Source organism: Pavona decussata, unplaced genomic scaffold (genome assembly GCF_977016875.1).
Source record: "Pavona decussata unplaced genomic scaffold, jaPavDecu1.1 SCAFFOLD_136, whole genome shotgun sequence".
In the NCBI taxonomy this organism is placed as follows: Eukaryota; Metazoa; Cnidaria; class Anthozoa; order Scleractinia; family Agariciidae; genus Pavona; species Pavona decussata.
Window position 1 is genome coordinate 273,784 of NW_028145549.1, and position 21,030 is coordinate 294,813.

At 42.0% G+C, this 21,030-nt stretch overlaps 1 protein-coding gene across 3 annotated transcripts in view; it reads right to left on the reverse strand.

The window, feature by feature from the left end:
* Positions 1-714: 714 nt before the first annotated feature.
* LOC146467412 (uncharacterized) overlaps positions 715-21,030 on the reverse strand; it is a 59,304-nt gene continuing 38,988 nt past the window's right edge. For all 3 annotated transcript variants that reach the window (XM_085125876.1, XM_085125877.1, XM_085125878.1), the window contains exons 4-16: positions 18,592-20,234; positions 17,218-17,860; positions 16,127-16,666; positions 15,045-15,234; positions 11,026-14,365; positions 10,265-10,768; positions 9,163-9,380; positions 7,941-8,095; positions 6,371-6,824; positions 5,406-5,546; positions 4,801-4,928; positions 3,374-3,641; positions 715-2,081 (exon numbers count right to left, since the gene is read on the reverse strand). In XM_085125876.1, coding sequence (XP_084982002.1) covers positions 1,937-2,081; positions 3,374-3,641; positions 4,801-4,928; positions 5,406-5,546; positions 6,371-6,824; positions 7,941-8,095; positions 9,163-9,380; positions 10,265-10,768; positions 11,026-14,365; positions 15,045-15,234; positions 16,127-16,666; positions 17,218-17,860; positions 18,592-20,234 — 8,369 coding nt within the window. In that variant the 3' untranslated portion in view covers positions 715-1,936. The remainder of the gene's footprint in view (positions 2,082-3,373; positions 3,642-4,800; positions 4,929-5,405; positions 5,547-6,370; positions 6,825-7,940; positions 8,096-9,162; positions 9,381-10,264; positions 10,769-11,025; positions 14,366-15,044; positions 15,235-16,126; positions 16,667-17,217; positions 17,861-18,591; positions 20,235-21,030) is intronic.

Here is a 21,030-nt window from a genome sequence, read left to right on the forward strand (position 1 = left end):
CGAACGGGTTATATCGGTGCTTCTTTTTAAACTAATTTTTATATATTTTTTTCCCTTCACCGTATATATTTTTATTCCTTTAGAAGACCGCCACCGTATGCGACAACAAATTTCAAAGCTTCTGGTAAGAGCCCCCGCTTCATTCTTACCAAATTAGGAAAACGGTTGCTGTGAGGTAAAGCAAAGCCGATGTGATGGCACAAACGCTCATAGCTGGAATAGACCCTTCTCCAAAATGGTGGCAACACATTTTAACGAGTTAAGATTGAACTGAATGAAAAACTGATACCAGCACTGGAAAGAGCACCTTTACTTTAGTAACCGTGCAAAGTTTCGGCCTGTTAGGTGTTATGTCAGCTTGGGAAATGTAAGATGAAATTTGACAAATTTACAGACGCTTGTATGACTGGGGGTATACGTCATATCCCCAGTCATACAAACGTCTCTAACTTATTTATTTTTCAACTTACACTTTCTGAGCTGATATTACACCTGATATGCTGAAACTTTGAAGGATTACTAAAGTAAAAGTGCTCTTTCTAGTGCTGGTATACGTTTTAAATTTTAACTTTTTTTGAATTTTCGTCTGCCATTTTGGAGAAGGCTCTATTGAAGAGGGGTGATGAAAGGGCAGACAGGAGAGGGGTGGGAGAGAGAAATCATCCCAGTGAAGAGATTTTTCCTTTAAAACGGGCACAAAAGTCTGGCAGAAACTAGAATTCAAAAGCTTTTATTGTTATGTCTTACAGCACATCAATATTAAAACATTAAGCTTTACATCTGCGATAATATGTGTAAAACTTGCACATGGCTTTTTGATTGTACTTTTAAATTTCTATTAGCTAATTTAAGCTACAATCAGACAATAATTAGACGCCCATGAGTCTTAATCAGTAGATGCCTGGATTTTGCAAATACAGGCATCTACTGGTGGGCAAAAAACAGCAATCACACATTTTTGATAACAGGCCATTCTCGTGGAACTATTGCCTTGTTTTTAACTAAGTCTTAAGAACAAAACCTTTTCAGGTCAAAATGAACCTAAACAACAGGTAGAAAAAAAATCAGGAGAGGAAACCTTGGGTGCTTACCATTTAATTAGAAAACCCGAGGAAAATCAAATGGCACGTATCATTCCATTTGGAATACTTCTGACATTATGGGCTTCTGGTCAAAGTGATGCCTTTTTATTACTCCTTTTGGGATTTACAGCTGATGTTCATACATTTTGCATGTTATCCATCTTCTGTTATAAAAAGCTAAATCATTCCGTACTTATGCCGAAAATTTCCATCCGGGTGGCTTGCGTAACTGATAAGCACCCAAAAAGTTCCACATCTGTCTCGTCTTGAAACAGAGGCTAAGCCGCGGATAATTCGAAGCGTACCTATACTTCACTGGTGACAATAAAATCTGGCCTCTTCAAAGAATTTTAATGTAAATTTTAAAACTGAGCTAACAACGCTGAATTTGTTAAACGTTAAAAAATAACTCTATCCTAGGAACAGAAGTTCCTTTCAAGCAAGAATTATCGGGATAAAAACGAAAATGCTTGGCTTAACGGCAAGCAGCCTTCTCCGCCTGCCTCGTGCGGTGGAAATCTCGGTGGATGTGTGTCATTGCTTCCTTCGCGCTTGAAAGAAAAGAGGTTCTGTTCTTAGTCCACCATTAATAGTACTACTTTGCTTGTTATCAATCGATTAACCCTTTAAGCCCTGGCTAACAGTGATCAGCAGCAAATTTCTCCTTGTAATATCAATGCTTATTCAACCCCTGAGGTCACGAGAGTTAAGATTATTGTCACCCAAGGTGAATTGTCTTGATATGTTGATAACTTCTCTTGAGTACTTTTATGAGAAAAGTATGGAGACAAGATAGGAGAATTTTTTCTTACATATTAGGGGTTAAAGGGTTAAGAGTTAAATCTTCAGGTCCGTTACTCGTCTTTTTCCGTCTCCGGTATGGCGGTATCCTCGGTGGTGGTGTTCTTAGTGATGGAAGCGCTTGGTTTGGAGGAAGAGAAGGTTCTCTCTCCTTCACTGTCTGTTGACTCGGGTGTGTCGCCGCTGTCAGCAAGATTTCTATAATGGGTAAAATGGGAAAAGTTAATAGACTGCCTTAAAATAAGTTTCAGTAAATGGGCCCACTATAGGAAACAGTTTGATAAAAAAAGAGAGATAATATCGAAATACTTTCAAAGAGGTTCCTCTGAGGTTCCTCTCAAAAGCTCTATTTCACCGGAACTTTACAACCCAACTGTAACTATAACTATAACTAAAAATATATAGCGCATTATCCATAAAAGGTTCTAATGCACTTGACAGTGTACCTGCATTGGTTTTTAGCGCTCAGGGAACACTGTTGTGTTGTTTGTTCTTTTGACCTCTCGACCAACCATGCAAGACGTTACTAACGGTGCAGGTCTCCCCACAATGTTTATTGAATTCATTTTCTGCATGACCGTGTAATAACACGGGTCCGCAAGTTAAACGGTATGTTAAATTGGCCAGCAGACGCCCTTTCCGACTTTTGCTTCAAAAGCTAAATTCTTAAGGACGGTAGATCCTAATATAGACATATTTTTTCGCGGTTTACAGCTATGCGGGAAAAGCTGCAGATCTTGGCAAGGGCTGTTGAAATTCAAAACTGAGAAAATTGAGGCCACCTCAGATTCCTTAGTGGATTCCAACATCCCTTGCTAAGATCTCCTTTTTTGGGGTAGTCATAAAACGCGCAAAATTTGTATTTGTAGGCCATAGTCCTTGAGAAGTCAGAGTTTCTTGAACCATCTCGAGATGCGCAGAACTTATGCTAGTAAAAAAGGAGGCAACGTCGTGAATTGATCGATCGAACCTCGCACTTCATGATCACTTTAAAGTATTACACTGTCTTGTGCGACGCAACAAATAGCACCGAGGAAATTACTGCTCAGTAGTTCCTTATTCAGTTGGATCGTCAGACGTTAGTCTGTAAAGTTAACACAGCAAACTACGCCTCAATCCGCCTCTCTCATTTGAATGGCAACACATTGGACTCAAAAGTTAAAACTGCGTTTGTTCGGGATAGAAGGAAAAACAAACAGACAAACAAAAACAACCACGCGTGAAGGAAGTTCTTGTAGGGTAGCTTTCCTTCGATTAGTCACGCCTAAGCATTTTATCCAAAGATTACAAAGGTACTAAGACTACATTTTTTAATTGCATTTTGCACACCAAACATTTCGGGGGTCACCGACCGCATTTGAACCAAGAAAATAAGGAGAACAATCTGCTTACTTGCGTACCGGATAAGCTTTATTTAATTAAATATTTTTGCTTTTGTTTGTTGGTTTGTTTGTATTTTCCATTACCAGATCTCAGATGATATTCCTTACCGGAATTTCTTCGCCTTGGTTCTCCGACTTAGTTTCTTTCCCTTTGCACCCAAGCCGCCCTCCACGGAGCTCGCACCTTTGGAATCCGCGGAATGAGTTGCAGAGGGGGAATCCAACAGGCTTTCGTGCATTGGGTTCACAAAGCCCTCTTTCGGTTTAAAGGCTGCAAAGGAGGTTTCCGCCTCGGGTTCGTCCTCACTGCCTGCTGGAGTATCGCCCTTTTGACAACTGAGGCGATAAGACTCTTTGGACCTCATCCTCATCAGACCTAAAAATAATACAATTATTTTTATAACTGAAAAACAAATTAAATAATAGCATGATGTCTTGCGACACAAACGACAGAGCAGATGCGTCAAGTTCTGGAGGTGCCAGGTTGTTCAAAGAGGGGATAACTCTATCGAATGGATGAATCACTATCCAACGAATAAAGTGTACTCCAACCAATACATTTTATCCGCTGGATAGCGACTTATCTGCTGGATAAAGGTATCCGCTCTTTGAACAACTGGAGCCAGGAATCAGCTGTTAAGGAAGAGCTCGCGATAGCCTAAGAGGAGATATGTATCGGTTTAAAGGGAAAAAGATAGCAACGACTGTGTAATGTTCAGCTCATTGAGCTATTGTACGACACAGAACCGGTTTTAGAGTCCAACTATACGGACACCCGATTTCAGTAGCTCTTCAAGTGTTGCCTCTCATTCTCATGGCCATTACACGCCATTCTTTTGTCTCTGGACACATTGACTGTAGCTTTGTGTACTACGTGTGCGTGTAGCAATGTGACTTTGAGTGCAAACGTGTGTAGGTCAGCTGAGTTATACTTTCACTAAAGGACATTAACAACATATGTTATGACTATGTCGTGCATGATGGAGTAGTTTTTGTTTTGCGAGATCCTCCAGTTATACCCGCTGCAAGACTGGTCTGGAGGAAGGGATCATACAAAGAATAGCAGGTGGTAGCAGGATAACTACCCACACCGTAAAACCAATCAGTTACCCAGACCCGTACATATACTTCAGCCCTTTCAATGAGTTGGCGGATGGAATGACCAGCGCTTGCCACTACAACTAAGGCATTGGTACACCAAAGAAGAATGACGCTAACCCTCGGATAACGCGCAGTATGCAACATTAACCGCTCAAGGGAACCATTAGGTTCGGATGTCGCCGCTCTCTAGGGTCCTGATGTAAGAGAAGGTTAAGCGTGTGAGGGGCTAAGCATATCTGTGACGTAACTGAGAGGAGTGGTGAGGGGAGTAAAGTAGCTCGGACTCCTTTTCCCTGGGGGTAGGGAGCTTAAAACTGCAAGTCATAGTGTCATCGCCAAACGGTAGGCCCCACCTCAGAGTTATAATCAGTTTGAACACAGGGTGTTACCATATCGTAAATCGGTGTCTATGTCATAAATTGTGTACAAGTTACCTGTTAATCTCCGCTTGGTGCTTGTCCTCTTTGGTCCACGATCACTATCTTCATCCAGCAGTTCATCGTCACTTGCATAGCGGCCCATCTGATGGATATCGGGGGTGCCCAACTGAGATGACAGGACCCTGAATTAATCGGACAAAAATGGAACTGATATTACCAAATATTACATAGAAAAGACACTGTCTGATTGGTCAAAAGCTGTGTTTTCTAAGTGTACCACGTGACGTACATCAAAGGTGCAGACAACGATATACTAATATCCAATTTATAATATACTAAACATTGGGGATTTCAATTTGTCGGTATCCTGATTGATTGATTATTTATTTATTTATTTATTTATTTATTTATTTATTGTTTATTTATTTATTTGTTTGATCCGTTTCTTTCCTATAGACTTAAGGAACGCATGTAAAATAGGCAGCCTTTCAGCCTCCTGTCACTTAGAAGTTTTCATCTATAGTCATGTTTAATTTAGATAATTTGTCTCTGATACAATGTTCGAGTGTGAGTCCCTGTAAAGCTGCTTGGGGTAGCTACGTCCACTTTTACTACAATCAACGCAGTTTACTTTACCAGTGCGTGTACTGTAAACTCACATCTGTGTAGCTTTGGGAACGGGGCGCAGCGTCTTAAGAGCGCCCGAGTCCAATCCACCTGTACTCGGCTGAATCTTCTCTCGTTTTGTGCTCATGGAGCTGCAGTATGGAAGCTCGATCTCATGAGTTCTATCTTCAATCCTACGAATGGAAAACATAGGTGATCACTGGAGATCAACAACTAAATTTCCCTAACAATAATATATAATTCATTAAATAACTAATAATAATTACTTTGAATTGGATGTCAAACGTAACCTCATGCTTACGTTGATTTCATCTCAGTACGCTGCGTGCAGTGATTCGACCACTTGGAAGTAAAATATTCCCTGTGCTGCACACATTTTCTCGCGCTATTCACTTGTCACGTGCACTGTCTTCTAGTTCTTATTGGTTAAGTCAGACGTTCGCGACTCACGGACAACAATATGAAATAAAATGTTCCCTTTCTTTGCTTTTTGTTGCTTTTTGTCATGCGACTGCGAAAAATTCTTGTTTTAGTTTTCGATGTATTGCCAATGTACATACAACGACACCAAGAAGCGTCAAAAGCAGAACACGTACTGGTCACCACGAGCCACAAATGTCTTAACCTTCCCTTATTACTACCGGGGTGGTTACATTGGTTTGGTCTCATTCATTTTTTACAACATAATAATCAATCACTTCATTTAAGTGCCAATGTATTTAGCGCAGAGCACTAACAGGGGACACTTTCCAGATTGAATTGGAATTTAGAAGTGTTGTTTTTTTGAGGAGAGGGGAAAACCGGAGAACCCGGAGAAAAACCTCTCGGAGCAAGGACGAGAACCAACAACAAACTCAACCCAAATATGACGCCGAGTCCGGGAATCAAATCCGAGCCACATTGGTGGGAGGCGAGTGCTCTCACCACTGCGCCTTCCCTGCTCCTCCAAATTGATAAAATACAGTTTCTTTCATGGCTAATAAACAGTGTAAATTACCTTTCAGTTTTAATCTTCTTCCTTCGAACCCACCATAGAAGAACAACAATTGCCAAAATCATCAGCAAAGCACTACATGCGCCAATAACAATCCATTTCCAGGTCTCCCCTTCCTCGTTTCCCGCAATCACAATCTTCGCTGTGGTTTGATCACGTGATGCTAGGACAGCCCCACCGGAAGTCTTGTCAAGCTGGATCCAGATCACGCTCTCTGGCGCCTCTTTGTTGTTGTTCTCAACGTTGATGATGAAAGATTCGTTCCACTTGCCATCAGCTAGAGAGATTTTCCCGGATGCTGGCCACAGCAAGCTTGTGCTGTGCAGTGACTCGTTTTGATATAGGGACCACTGAACTGTGATATCACCTTGAGAGCCTTTCGCTCGCCGAACTGGAATTTCCAGTTTAGTGACGTGTCTTGTTCGGGCAACTTTCACCACACCCTCTTTGTCGTACACTTTATTGAAAAAAAAAAATTATTCGTGTTAAATAATCAACGGACAAATTAAGTGACTCCAAAGGTCTTTTTACACCTTCGTCTTTTGATGCACAAGGCGTGATAATACGCGATTTCAGCGCGATATTGCTGTACGTTCTCTGAGAAACTCTGCAAGTTTGTATCAAATTTCAAACATGTTCGAAAACCTCTGCGATATATCGCAGCGACAAATCGCGTTAAAATCGTTGCTAGATTACACAGGCCATTTAAACTGAACTGCAACTTGAGTGCGACAAAAGTTGCACAAAAATCTCAAGTACAGTGTAACGGGTCTTTGCTTTAATTTCAGTGTTTAAATTATCTAAGGACGCAACACAAATAAAATGACTAAATGTCCGTTGAAATCTTTTAAGTACACGGAACATTAGCTAGGGGACTGGTGCTGCCACTGGAGCAACTATTTTGAGTTTCAAAAAGTGGTTTCGATGTACACGTTTTGGTAGAGAAAACGCACTTGTCTGGTAAATTACGGCCGCAAAACATGGGATACAGCGAGGTACAGGGATATCCGAGAAACAACCAAAATGTTTGTCAGGGACTCACTGGGCGATTTGCTGCCCACTTTGGGGCGTTAGCCGGTATATACCTGCGTACGTGCCTTGCGTGTTGTGTTGTGTGCGTGTAAATCATATCTTACTAACCAAGTACGAGGTTAGTACTGTAAGTTAAGGACCGAGTTTTTCCCCCGTTGATTTATGGCCGTAAATCAAAGGGGGAAAAAGGATCCGTAACTCACAGTACGGACCGAGAAAACGAGGTTAGAAAGATATTTGTTCTATCTCTGAGATTAATCGGGCGTGCGGGAAAGGACACTTTCAAATTTAGCGGGCCGTATAGTGAAATACGGCCCGCAAAATTGACCAATTACATCGCGCGTACTGACTATGACATAAGCTGATGCGTTTCCGACCTTTCAAGTTAAATTATTTACATGTAAATCTGCCTCCCTAGTTCTTTAACTGTACCTTTGGTCTGTACCTTTAATTTCATGTATTTAAGTGCTATTTTATGTCAGTCTATTTTTTTAAAGCAAAGGTAACAATTAAGTGTTGTGTGTAAATGTAATACACTTACCTGAGTTGTTTTTGTCGAACAAGACCAGACCATGCTGAGCGTAGAATGACCAGAGGAAGGCAAACTGAGTCAGATGACACACCTTGACTGTCAACAACTTGATTGACCGGTTCACGTGACTCCAGGGCTCCGCACAGGTGAGAGAGGCGTCGAACCTTAGCAAAGCAAATATGATAAATGAAGTTGCTGTACACAAGCTTAAGCTACATTGTTTTACATAGCAAAATAATCACATAATGCTGAACGCTTGAACAGACAAAACCGTCAATTATCCAAATGTCGCTCTTTGGCCTCCTATAAGCATAGGAAGAAAGCCTAAATGGGAGTGGTCTAATTCATCAATTAACAGATTCGGTCAGCATGTTCCATGCCTGTACGTTGGTGGAAAGAGAGTCAGATTAGATTCTATACACGTGTGAAAGAATGGCAAGGAAAAAAGTAGAGAGGGCTTCTTGGGGATGCTGGCATCTCTTCTCGGCGATACCAAATTTCCGCACCATAAAAGCGAGGACTTAAACGTTTGTCAAAATTTTCAGCGGCTTTCTTTCAATGATTTCCCATGCGTGCTTGTAAAATGAGTGATGAGGTAAGGTTTCCAACTTAACTGTGAAGAAAAGCGGCGGGAAACAGTGTTGATACCGAATCTCACAAGAGACAGTTTATTGCTGGTATCTTCTTTAAAAGCAAGAATTAAAAACTTCAACAACAAAGTTATATTTCGCCTTACACGGGAAAACCTCAGGTTTTCACCCACAGATTTTAGTCAGAACCAAATTGATCAAGACATGCATCTTATACTCGATGACCATGACAAATCATTGAGGTTGTGAGAATACAGAACACGGTCATTAAACGCACCGTGACATGGTTAATTAGTGTGCATTCGATTGACCTTATTCCGGAATAGGAATACATAAAACGATGACAAGTAATCCATCATAAAAAGTTTTAGGAGTAACTGGAGTACGAGAGGACTCCTAATTAAATTATCATGTATTAGCGAAAAAAGTTTGACTTACCAAATTACTTAAAAAGACAAATTTAATAGCTGTCCCGTTTTATCTTATTCCGGAATAAGGCCAATCGAACGGAACGCACGTCTTTCATTCTGGTTGAATCCAGATTTCTCATGGACACTAGACTGAAAGACTATTATGTTCAACGACGTCGTAACATTCTTAACATTCTCAGATTATATGAACTACAACACAAGAAATCTTACCATGTTTCGTTTTCCGGATCCCACAGATACAACACAGGATCTATGTCTTCCTTTTGGACCTCATTGTTGACGTACTTGTCGTTGGCCTTCACCAGTTTATCGACGTCGTAGAACATAGAAATGGTGATAGGCTTTGCAAACTTGTAGCCTTCCTTGACCGTGTTGTTCGCTGGATCCAGCGCCTTAATTACAAAACTGTAGTTCCCAAGCATGAATTGCTGCCGGGGGAAAGTAAAAGTATTCTGTGTAAAGCCGCGAAATGGACGAAATTTATCAGTCAAGTGAAAAGGGAAAGGGCGATGAGAAACAACAAGCAGGTGAAGTTTTAAAACAAGAATGATAGAGTTAACAAATCGAATGTGGTTTGGCGTTGTCTGTACTCTTATCGACAACGATATTCGTCATCACAGTGGTCAAAATTTGTTGTGGACTCACTCGGCGCACAACATTTTGACTACTGTGATGACGAATATGGTTGTCGATAAGAGTGCAGACAGCGGTAAACCACATTCGATTTGTTTTTACCACAATATCAACGTCAAAAAATTTTTTACAATAACGCTCAAAATTTGCACGCGCTGATTGACGCGAGCAGCGTGATCTAGACTCTTATCGACAACGGAAAATCAGCCAATCAGATTGCGAGATTAGAAAAAATTGTGGTAAAAAGGATATTAAGCGTCAATCATACAATGTTAGACCGTCAGTCAGCCAGTCAAATAGTCAGTCATCTGCGACAGTCATGCAAGACAGTCATTTAACGAGTCAGGAAGCCAGACAGCCTGTCCGTCTTTCAGGTAGGGAGTCAGATAGTCAGCGGTTGAGAAGACAGGCTGCTAAATCAGACAGTCGATCCACAGGCAATCAGTCAGGAGTCAGTCAGTCGCCATATCATTCATTTAGTCCGTTAGTAACTTAGGAATCAAAATAGTCAGTCAGCCACTCAGTGAATTCAATAAATAAGTGAATCAGTGAATCACTTATTTAGACAGTCAATAAAGTAGGATAACCTATCGGTTAGTAAACCATAGAAAACAGTTCTATGTGTCCTTCTAGATTTGTGAACCAAGAAACTCTTAAAATAAAATAGTAGGGCACAAACCTTAGGCTTAGTGTCTTTTGGGTTGCTAACAGGACCCTCCTCAGTCCTGTTCTTCTTCAGTGCATCATTGTCCAGACTGTACGAGCGCAGCTTTACTTCGCCTTTAACTGCTCCCTCAGGCACAGTTAGTGTCCCGTATGTCTGCCCCACTCCTCCATCCTTGCGCGACCCGTTTTCATTCACGTTCACAGTATCGAAGAAAAACGAGGCAGACGACTTATTGTCAAAGACGTATTCCGACTTTCCAACCACGATACCATTTGAAGACAGTCTGTTGGATAGTAAACCAGCACCATTTGTTGCTCTTACGGTAGCAAAGTACTTCTTCCCTTTTCCGAGAGCGTTGTCTTTAAACTTAGCAAGCCATATCGTTGTGTTAGTGACCTCTTCAAACTCCTTGACATCGGTCAAGCCAGGCGCAGTTCCCCAGGCAACCTCGTATGACGTCACATCACTTTCTGGGTCACTTGCGGCGAAGTATGCAAATATTATGTCAACGAAGACCTATGAAGGGAACAATACACATTAATAAACTGCCATTTTTCTGAGAGAACCTTGCGATTCGAAGCATGCATTGTGTTATTAAGAGCCATGTCTTTGTTTCTTGTAGGGTGGATTGTAGATTCGGTACATAATATGTAGCTAGAGATAATTTAAAGGGGTGAGCTTCATTCAATTACAAAGGAAGTATAAGCACCAAGATAAAGGGAAAAGCCGGGTTTTTATTACTTAAATGGAAACAAGCGCTAAATGTTCATTACCTGGAAGTCCATATCAGGTCCCATAATTCCGTCTCTGACGTATTCCATCACAGGTGGTGTGGTGTCTATGCTAACGCCATCACTGTATGTCGCTGAACATCTGCAGGCTCCATTACAGGCGACCACTGTAACAAAATAAGAATCACCATGCTGCAAATTAAGTCCATAGTGACTTCCGTTTGGCCTCACTCCAGTGCTTTCGCATACCCGGATGTCATCTTTCATTGGCTGAGTCCCCACACACCAGAAATACTCGACGATGTCACTTTCGTTATCCAAGAAGTCAATCCACCTGGCGTGAATCTCGCGAGTATTGTTGGTAAAGTCGATATCGGTGTCTTCAAAACTTCGAGTGGAGCATTGACTGTTTTCGCCAAAGGTCGAGTTCTCGGAGCAGTTCGTATTTGGATCACTGCCAATTCCATCGTACACGACCCCAACTTCTGGAGCCGTCGAGTCGATAACGAAAGACTCCGAGAGAGAGCTGGTTGATTGACCAGCTCGTGTTGTTTCAAGCAGCTCCACGGTGTAGAGGTTTTCAGAGCCAGGGACAAAGAGGGATCCATTCATCAGGTTGATGTTCAACCCATTGGTTTCGCTATTCACCATCGTTGTAGAGGGACAGGAAACAGAATCACAAATACTTGATGTAAAACTGAACGGATCGTCGCTCTGAAGCGGTGAACACGTCATTCCTTTGCATGTGGAGCACATTTCTGCAAATCCACCAAATGACTTCCGTCCTTCTTCGCAAGGGATACATTTTACGATACCCAAGCCATTAATCTGAGAAACTCTCACGCGGTAATGGTTAATTGGGCAATATGTTGCCGTATAGACTCGTCCTGTACCTAACGCCTCTCCTTGTCCAGGCCATGTAAGAACGCCGGGAGTGCCAATCAAAATTGTATTATGTACGAAGGACACTGAAGCTCGAGGAATTCCATCATCCACCCTCAACCCATTCTCGCGCGAGATAGCTCGTCCGAGGTTCACGCATCGACCAGCCTCATACTTTGAATATATTCCCTGGAAACCAATCAACTGCACCCCGTCTCGTCCCCCTATCGTCTGCATGCCTAGTGCAGTAATGAAACCTCCATCGCGGGCGTTAACATCCAGATCTCCACTCAAGTATTCCTCTGGTGTAACAGCAACAAAATTACACACCTCATGGTAGGATTTTGTTGTGGTGTTAAGTTGAAGAACTTTTGCCAACCTGGAAGCTTTAGACACCACAACAAGGGCTTCAGTTTCTGTAAGACGAATAGACAGCGGGCCAGTGACGTTCCGGTGTTTATCAAAGCAGATGGTCTTTTGGAGGGTGGTCGTTTCGATGGAGTAAACAGAGATGCACGAATTCTTCTTTTCCCCTTCTGCTATTGCCAGGAGGTGCTTGTTTAAAGACACTGAATGCCCAAAGTTACGGTCCTTCTTTTCTTCTCCAAGTGCTTTCATAAACGACCACGCTCCTCTATTTTCCTTGAAAATACCCACGACACTAGCGTTCGTAGTCAAATTGGTTCCAGTAACAGCAATAACGTTGCCATGAATTGCAATGTCCTGGCTTATGTTGTCTGCCCATAAATTATCGGCAGGACAATCAGCTGCTGAAACAGTCTTGCAATTGCTTAAAACTACGGTCTTCGTCAATTGTAGATTTTCACGGTCATCCATGCTGCTCTCATAAAGATGTGCTTTATTACTCGATAAGAAGACCGACCGGTTACCATGTGCTATCACTTTTATTGGCATCGCAGTTGAGCCAGCAATGTCATCTGACATGGTGATGTGGCTTGCACTTCTGTTTTCACGGGGAAGGGCGAATGCTTTATCGGCAGATCCAATGGCAAAATAGCCATTCGGCAGATGAGCCACAGAAGCACCAAACTGTTTGGACGGTAAAGTGGCTTTGAAGTGTGTGTCGGTGAACGCAACTTGCGGGTCAACCGGGCACTTGGCACAGCACGGTCCCTCGGGATCAGCAAATCCTGGGAGGACTTTCATTATGCTCGAGTCTTCAGTTGTGTTGCTTTCGTTTTTGTCCGATGTCACTCTTTGGACAATGATCTTGAACTCCTTCGTTGGACTGAAAAGGTTGTGGTCCAGACGGAAAGCTGTTCTGTTGCTGGTATCATTTGAACCGCTTCTTATGACCAGCTGCAACTCTTTTGGAAAAGATATGTACTTCACATCCTCGTCTAATGCACTTCGGTTAACTTCAGGTAATGTCAAGTTTGGCAGCCATCGTAAATGCTCTTGTTCAGCACCAACATCTCGGATGTGTAAACCCCTTTTCGGAGGAGCACTGGGTTCGATTCTCAGACCATCGCTGGCAGCCTCAGTGTAAATATCACCTTCGTTCCAGACCCTCACAACTCCCCGGTAACGCTCCCATGGTTCCAAGGACACACTTCGGATTGTCACATTTCGTTGCCAAGACAACACGTCCATAAACTCATGTACGAAAGGTTCGCTACTCCATGATTTCTCCGTGACAAGGTGTGGTAGAGACAAGTTTGAAGAAGGTTGTGTGACAGCTACCTGAATACGCAAGCGCGAGATGTCTTTAATAAAGTTTCCCATGATCTCCCACTGAAGCGACAAACTTTGCATCAAGGCTTGCCAGTCAATATCCGTCAGATTGCCTGCGTCCAGACTTGGAATATCGATAACCTCCACAAGCTTTGGTGCGATGGAGATGACCTTGCATTGTTCAGACACCAAACGAGTTTTCATACCGACTCCATTCACAGCGTAGACAGTAGCGTAAAGCACCGTGCCTGATGCGAGTCTTTTGACTATGGCTGTGCCTTTTGGCTTTACTCCAACTGACTTTAACGCTAACACATCACATTGTCCCTTAGATGTTCCAACGCACCAGTCATACCGCTCCAGTGTGCTCTCTGCATCTTCAAATTCATCCCAGGTGGAAGTCAACAGTTCCTCGGAGCAACTAAATCGAACATGAGAGCTTGCTTGTATTTCATTGTAGGCAAGCATATCGCTACCACGAGGAAGGGAACTGTTTGAATTTCCTTCAGTGGTAGGCGGAACTTGCGTCGTATTGACCAAAACGTTGTCTGCATCTTTAAGTGTCGGAGGCGTAGAATCGATCGAAACTCGGTTAGATGTCGTCTCCGATGATAAACCAATGTGATTGGTTCCTTTTACGACAGCATAATATGACTCTCCGTGGACAAGCTGTAAACCACGCACAGTTAAGCTTGTGTTCAAGCCGACGTTAATGAAAGTAGTGATGGTGCAATTTTCAGGTATGGTACTAACACAGACTTGGTATTGTGAGATACCAGTTTCGGAATCAATAAACGAAGGCCAACTGCGGAAAAAAGAGGATAGAGTTAGTACGTAATCAGTAGATAAGCATGTGGTCGAAACAGCCAGCGTCCATTAAGTGACTAAGTGACGAGGAGTGTTACACCTCTCTCTTCACCGCTGAAAACAAGCTTGGTTAGCTCTGCAACTTTAATGAATTTTTCTATAGGACTAATTTACTTAGAGTAGTACCCTTCACCTCCAAAGGATTTTACTCTATCGAAAGTCCCCCCCCCCCTGTACTCACTCACTCCCACAACAAAAATGTTGTTACACTTCCTCTAACAGTTATCTGATGTCTGTTACACAACTAGGTTGCATGGAAAGACACAAGTACCTCGTTTCAGGTAGTGCGACAAAGACCTGAAGTCGAATTCACGGAGTTCGCCAGGATAAGGTGTGTATTAAGAATTTATTGGATTATAAAACCTGTTGAACTAATACTAACGGTTCGTCTAAACAGCCAATTAACGTATTATGAACACCAACCCGTGACTCGAACGACTGACCTTTCAATCGCTGGAAGAAATATTTTACTGTATCACGATATCCGTTTGTTTAAGGAGCGAGACTATTTAATATTGGCAATCAAACAAACAAATTTGGCAAAACTGGGCCGTTAAATGTGAAGGAAGTAATGGCAAAATGGTATTCACCTCCTACAACGAAATAACAGCTTTTACCTGACAGTAAACTTGGTCAAATCTGATTGGTACTTAGCAATCTCGGGTCCAGCACCCAGCCGTGCTTCGCTTGCCGTGGGAGGGGTAAAATCGACAGTGAATCCATCAGAGGAAGCCTGGATCTGAAGTCCAGCAAAGTTGACTGCTCTGACGATGAAAAAGTACTGAACACCGCTTTCAAGGTCTAATCCTATGAAAATGACAAAGAGAACAAAATCATTACTTACGTTCTTTACTATGTATTCTACGACATAGCATTTTGACCAATTAACGTATACGTAATAAATAGACAAATATAATGAACTGCGAAAGGAAAGTTCCTTGGAGATGCGTGATACTTGAAAATGTTATCGGTTAGGATTGATATAAAAATAAATATCAAAAAGTGTCAAAAACGGTTTTGAAAAAAACACAGACGTTTCGGGTATATAACCCTTCTTCAGTGTGGAGAAAACCGCATCGAATAGACAAATATGTCGACCAAATAATATATTAAATAGAGATGGCTGATTTTACGGTTCGGAAATTATATTGATGATGTTCTTCATGGTATTACACAGAATACCCTGAAGAAGAAATTTCCGTACTTTTTTTAAATATTTGAATCAATATATTTCCCGAACCGTGAATTCAGCTTTGGTTTTTTTTATATATTCTATGTTCGATAATAGGCCATTTTCGAGTTGCTGTGAACCTCACTATGAAAGCGAGGCTAAGTGCAAAACTTTTCATATGAAAATTAGTTTTGTTTGCATACGAATGAAAACTAATTTTCATAACAAAAACTTTGCACTTAGCCTCGCTTTCAAAATGAGGTTCAAAGCAACTCAGAAATGTTCTAATTGCTACAGGATCCGGTGCTTTTATTTTATTGCGCTGGTCGGCGTATTGCACTCTTTGCAGTTGCTTTGGCCTCACGCTTCAAAATGTTACAAACTTCCTCAGGTTATGCAACCACAAAACGGTAGTTGTTTGTTTGTAAACGTTTTGAAATTAAACAGAGACTGTACTTGAACAAAGTTTACAACGTTTATTGTCGCGATGGCTTATTAGTTATTAGAAAAAAATATATCAAATCTAACCTGTAATGGTAATGTTAGTTGCTTTCCCAACCCCAGTGAAGGTTTGAGGGCACGAAGATAAGTTTTTAGCATCGCATAAAGCTACTTCGTAAGACTCGATACCAGACTCCAAGTCCTCAAAGCCAAACCAGCGTGCGCTGACATCATCCTCGCCGTTCAGATAATCCACATCTGAAACGACTCCGTCGATTACAGAGCCAGATATCGGTGGTGTATCGTCAACTGTCATGCCATCTGATGTAAGAGACGTTGTCACCCCAGCGCTGTTTGTTGCATTTACGGTGATGAAGTAGCGCTGACCGTTTTTAAGCGGCTCAGTGAGAATCTTGTGAACGGACGTACTGACTGGAGTTAGTGACGATTGTGCAACAAGGTCGCAGGAACCTGGTGATGAGCCTGCGCACCACATGACCTCCACAACGTCACTTTCCAGATCTTCAAAGGCGCTCCAGTGAGCTGATGTATGGGTTGTACTTCGCTGAATGTCAACATCCTGGTCTTGCTTAGCACCGTCAAGAATTTCACCTCCGTTAACAGGCCCTTAAAGAAACAATACCATTGAGTGAAACAAAACTACAAAAGTACAACATGGAGGCCTCGAAGAATGTAAATGATTTCTAGATTATCAGTTAACACTCAGCCAACAAGGGAAACAAAATTTTGGTTAGAGCGAAATCCTCACAAACAAAGAAAGACCCTGTATCTATCTATACGACACTAAAATGGTCTTCTTCTCTTCTTTGCATTTACGGCTATATCTTTAGTTATCAAACGGTAGCAGAACGATGCAAAATCATATTCCATTGCCAGCTGACAGTTTCATTTGAATTCATTAGTTCTAGGAATTTCTGAGTGCATGAAGAAAACGTTCTTTAGCTGACAAATTCCCTTATTGTTTGCATAACAATTGTCAACTAGGCTGTGATCATCTCCACAGAATGTATAGTTATGGATGGACGAGAAAAACAGGGATAGTATTTAAACAAAAAGACCGCGTACCATTTTGTCTTATTATGCCAACCAATTGCAAAACTGGATTTACTTATTTTGAATTTGTATGATGACTGATAATTAGAAGCAGTTCACAGTACCTGTCTTGTCAACAGTTACTCCACTTGAGGACTGGACGTCACTCATCAGGCCAGCCATATTCTCTGCTTTGATAGAGACAAAGTACGTTTCGCCCTGTGTAAGGTGCAAATCTTCAAAAGTGTAACTCGTAGAGTTTGCGACATCTGTAAAGTTTAAAAAGTTACATGTGCCAGACTCCGTGCCAAGGCAAAGATAGTATTTTTTGACACCGCTTTCGAGGTCCACGAACCTGCTCCACTCTACAGAGATCTTCGAGTGAGTAAACAACTGGGACTGTCCTTCTGAAGGCGGATTTTCAACGTGGATGACCTCGCCCATAATTGGTGGTGTCGAGTCAACAACGAAACCGTCAGACACCATCTCGCTGGATCGTCCGACGACGTTCGTGGAGCGAACTCGTGTTACATACTTGACTCCCTCTTTGAACTCCAGGTCAGCTTTGCAAATCATTGTGCGGTTGCCTACATCCAGGTTACTCACTAGGCAGTCGTTATTAATGTTGACGGCGGAGCAGACAGATATCTCGGTTTTTGATACACCGCTTTCAGAGTCCACTGTTTTCCAACTAGCACAGTAAGCGTCTTTAGAGGTTATGTAGTCTTCGTCAACACGAAGTGAACCATGAAGCTGGAAGTCCAGGACCTGTATAGGATACAAATAGCCAGTTTAAAGTAAGGCTATACACCTTTATCTTACTAGCGGACGTATGTCATGGCTACTTTTATACAAGTTTCAACTTTCTACATCCTAGCACTAGGACGGGTATTTTTCCTCTCTCTTCTGGAATGAGAATGGACCGAATGTTTATGATTAGAATGACTGGAATGTAAAAGAATAAAACAAAGGTAATATTCTAAAAGAGGAGTGAAAACTTGTTCATTCCGGATCGGTCCGTTTGTTCTGACTGGAACGAACAAAACTGTTGTCAAAAAACGCGTGAAAAAGTCGTTCCAAGTATTTTCATTCTAGAATGGTTTCTAAAAAGCTTCCCTGCACGTCCTCAGAGCACTCGATTCTTCCTGTGGCTTACCAGTAGAGACGAAGGGTCTAAGAAGCGAGATTGGTGCATGTTCATTAGGTTTTATAAAAAGTACTCCAATAAATATTGTGCTTCTAATCAAGAAACGATAAATAAAAACTAATAATCGGAAGGTATTAGGTTTGACGCATGATAGGAGCACTCAAATTTCCTTTTTTCCGAGTATGCCTGTGTCATTCGCTGAATAATCATCAATCTCAAACGATAAATAGTTTCTTTAGACGTAGACGGATTAGAATATATTTTGCCATAACGTTGTTTGAGCTAAGTTATTGAAGCAGCAAACGATTTTGTCAGTTCATTCTAGGGCAGCCAAACGTAAAGTATTCCCTACCTCTGAGATAACAGGAGCGGTGCTATCTACTTTCACTCCATTAGAAGACTCCCTGGTAACTCCGCCTGCACCGTTGTAGGCACTAACAGTCACAAACACGACCATCCCTGTAGCTAAAGCTGGACTAATCTGCCGTTCTACAAGATTAGTGACGTCACCTAGATCAGTTTCGGGGATGATGTCGCAGGTCCCCTTAGCGGTACCAGCACACCACCTGTACCTGACAATGCCTGATTCCTCATCCTCGAAACCGTCCCAGCTGGCATAAATATAGGTGCCATCTGGTTGGTAATCAATGTCTTCAAGTTTCCGTCCGTCTGTATCTATCACTGATCCACTTACTGGAGGAGTACTGTCCACTTTAATGCCATTAGAAGACGCAATAGCGCTATAGCCAGCTTCATTTGTTGCTCTCACGGTGACAAAGTATTTCTCGTCATGGTTCAAAGTTAAGCCCGAAATCGTGCCTTTCAATGCGATTCCCTGATTAACAAAGTCATTCACATCGCATTTCTCTTGTTCTGTTCCCACGCACATTTCGTACACAGTGATTCGTCCATTGGTGTCTGTAAATGGCGACCAGTTGGCCGAGATTTCACTGGACGAACTCTGTATATCAAGGTCACTTAGCTCACTTAGACCATCGTACACAGTTCCGGCGGTCGGTGAAGTATCATCAAGTGTAAATGAATTAGATATAGCCTCCCTATACAGCCCAACGTTGTTATGTGCACGAACAACAAGAACATAGGAGACTCCCGGTTTTATGTCAAGAGCTGAATTATCGATTGATTTCTTGAGTCCAATGTTGACGAACGGCGTGATACATTCCCTCGTAGAGCTTGCGTAACATACAGCCCATTCAAAGTGACTCAATCCGCTCTCTTGGTCAATAAACCCACTCCAATCTGCTTGAACCGATTCGTCTTTTTTAAGATATTTAAGCTCCGGTGTGTTTCCCACTATAACAGTACCTGGAATGGGTGCGGTACTATCAATAAGAAGTGGTTTGGAAGTGCTTGTGGAAACCATTTCTACCCCATTTGTTATCTTTAACGTTACAATCACCTTACTGCCTGACGGAAGAGGCTTTGAAAGGGAATGCTCCACCGATGTTGCGCTAGGATCTACAACAGACCAGGAGACGAAGTCACAAAATTTGGGCCTGCTACCAGCGCACCACTCTATAGAAGAAACTCCACTTTCGGCATCAGAGAGCTTCCTCCAGGAAAATGCCAGCCGCCGAGGATTTGCTTGCTTAAGAAAGTTACACAAACCATTTCCAGGGTAACTACACCACCGGTCAGACCCAAAGGCGGCATCAGATCTGACGGCGAAAGCGTCTGTTTGATCAGCATCGGACGGGGTGTCCCAAACGGATCTTCGATCGCGTCCGCTTTCTGACGGCGGTGGAGACTGAGATGCGGCATTTGCTCCACTAGTCTCTACTTCATATAGAACATCCCCAATTAGAGCTGGAGTGGTGTCAACAGTTACACCATCGGAATAAGCTGATTCTTTTAATCCAGCAGCATTGATTGCTTCTATTGTGAAGAAATACCGCTGGCCTTCCTGGAGGGGTGTTTGATGGTGAACACTTGTCTGCAGGCCAGCAAACGTCATTTCCTGTACGTCACAAGACCCTGCAAGGGGAATTTTACACATTTGTAAATGAAAACAACTGCTAAGAAACTGTTGTTATCGCGTAAATTATAATTAATAAATAAAAGACCATCGCAGTTGAGCAAAAAAAGTCTAAAAAACAACATTGTACGGGATTGAAACCCATAATGTCTGCAACACCGATGCAATGCTTTACCTGCAAACTTAACAATTCAATTGCAAGAAAATAATATTCTGAGGTCATTATTTACCTGTAGAAGCTGAAGAGATGGAAGTGAAATATACGAATACATATTTCTGGAACTGCGGATGGAAGAATTAATGAATGACAAAATATCGCAGATAAGGCGCACCGTACGCAGTTGCGAAATGAAAGCCTAAAAAAGATTCATTCCAGAACATAGTTTAGTCACTTCCAACTCTTCACCCTCTACGGCATTGTGAAAGTATCTAAGCGGTCATGGATTCGAATCCCGTTCTTGCCTGAATATATATGTTTTAGGCTCTCTTTTCACAACTGAATGAATGAACGACACTTCAATTATTCAACTTATCTTAAAAGCACTCGATAAGTAAGGTGGCAATCAAATAAAAGCTGACAACTAATAATTGTTTAAAAAACCGCTTCAAAAAAGCAGACAAAATACATAAGACAAAAGAAAGTCAGTAGCAGCGTTATGCAATTATGCACCGGATAATGATAATGATGATAATACTGAATACTTAAATAGAAAACAAACTCCTCCCTCTTAGGTGGTTTTCGGGGAGGTCCTTATTATGACTTCACCTTTGTACCATAAAAAAGAAAGAAAAACA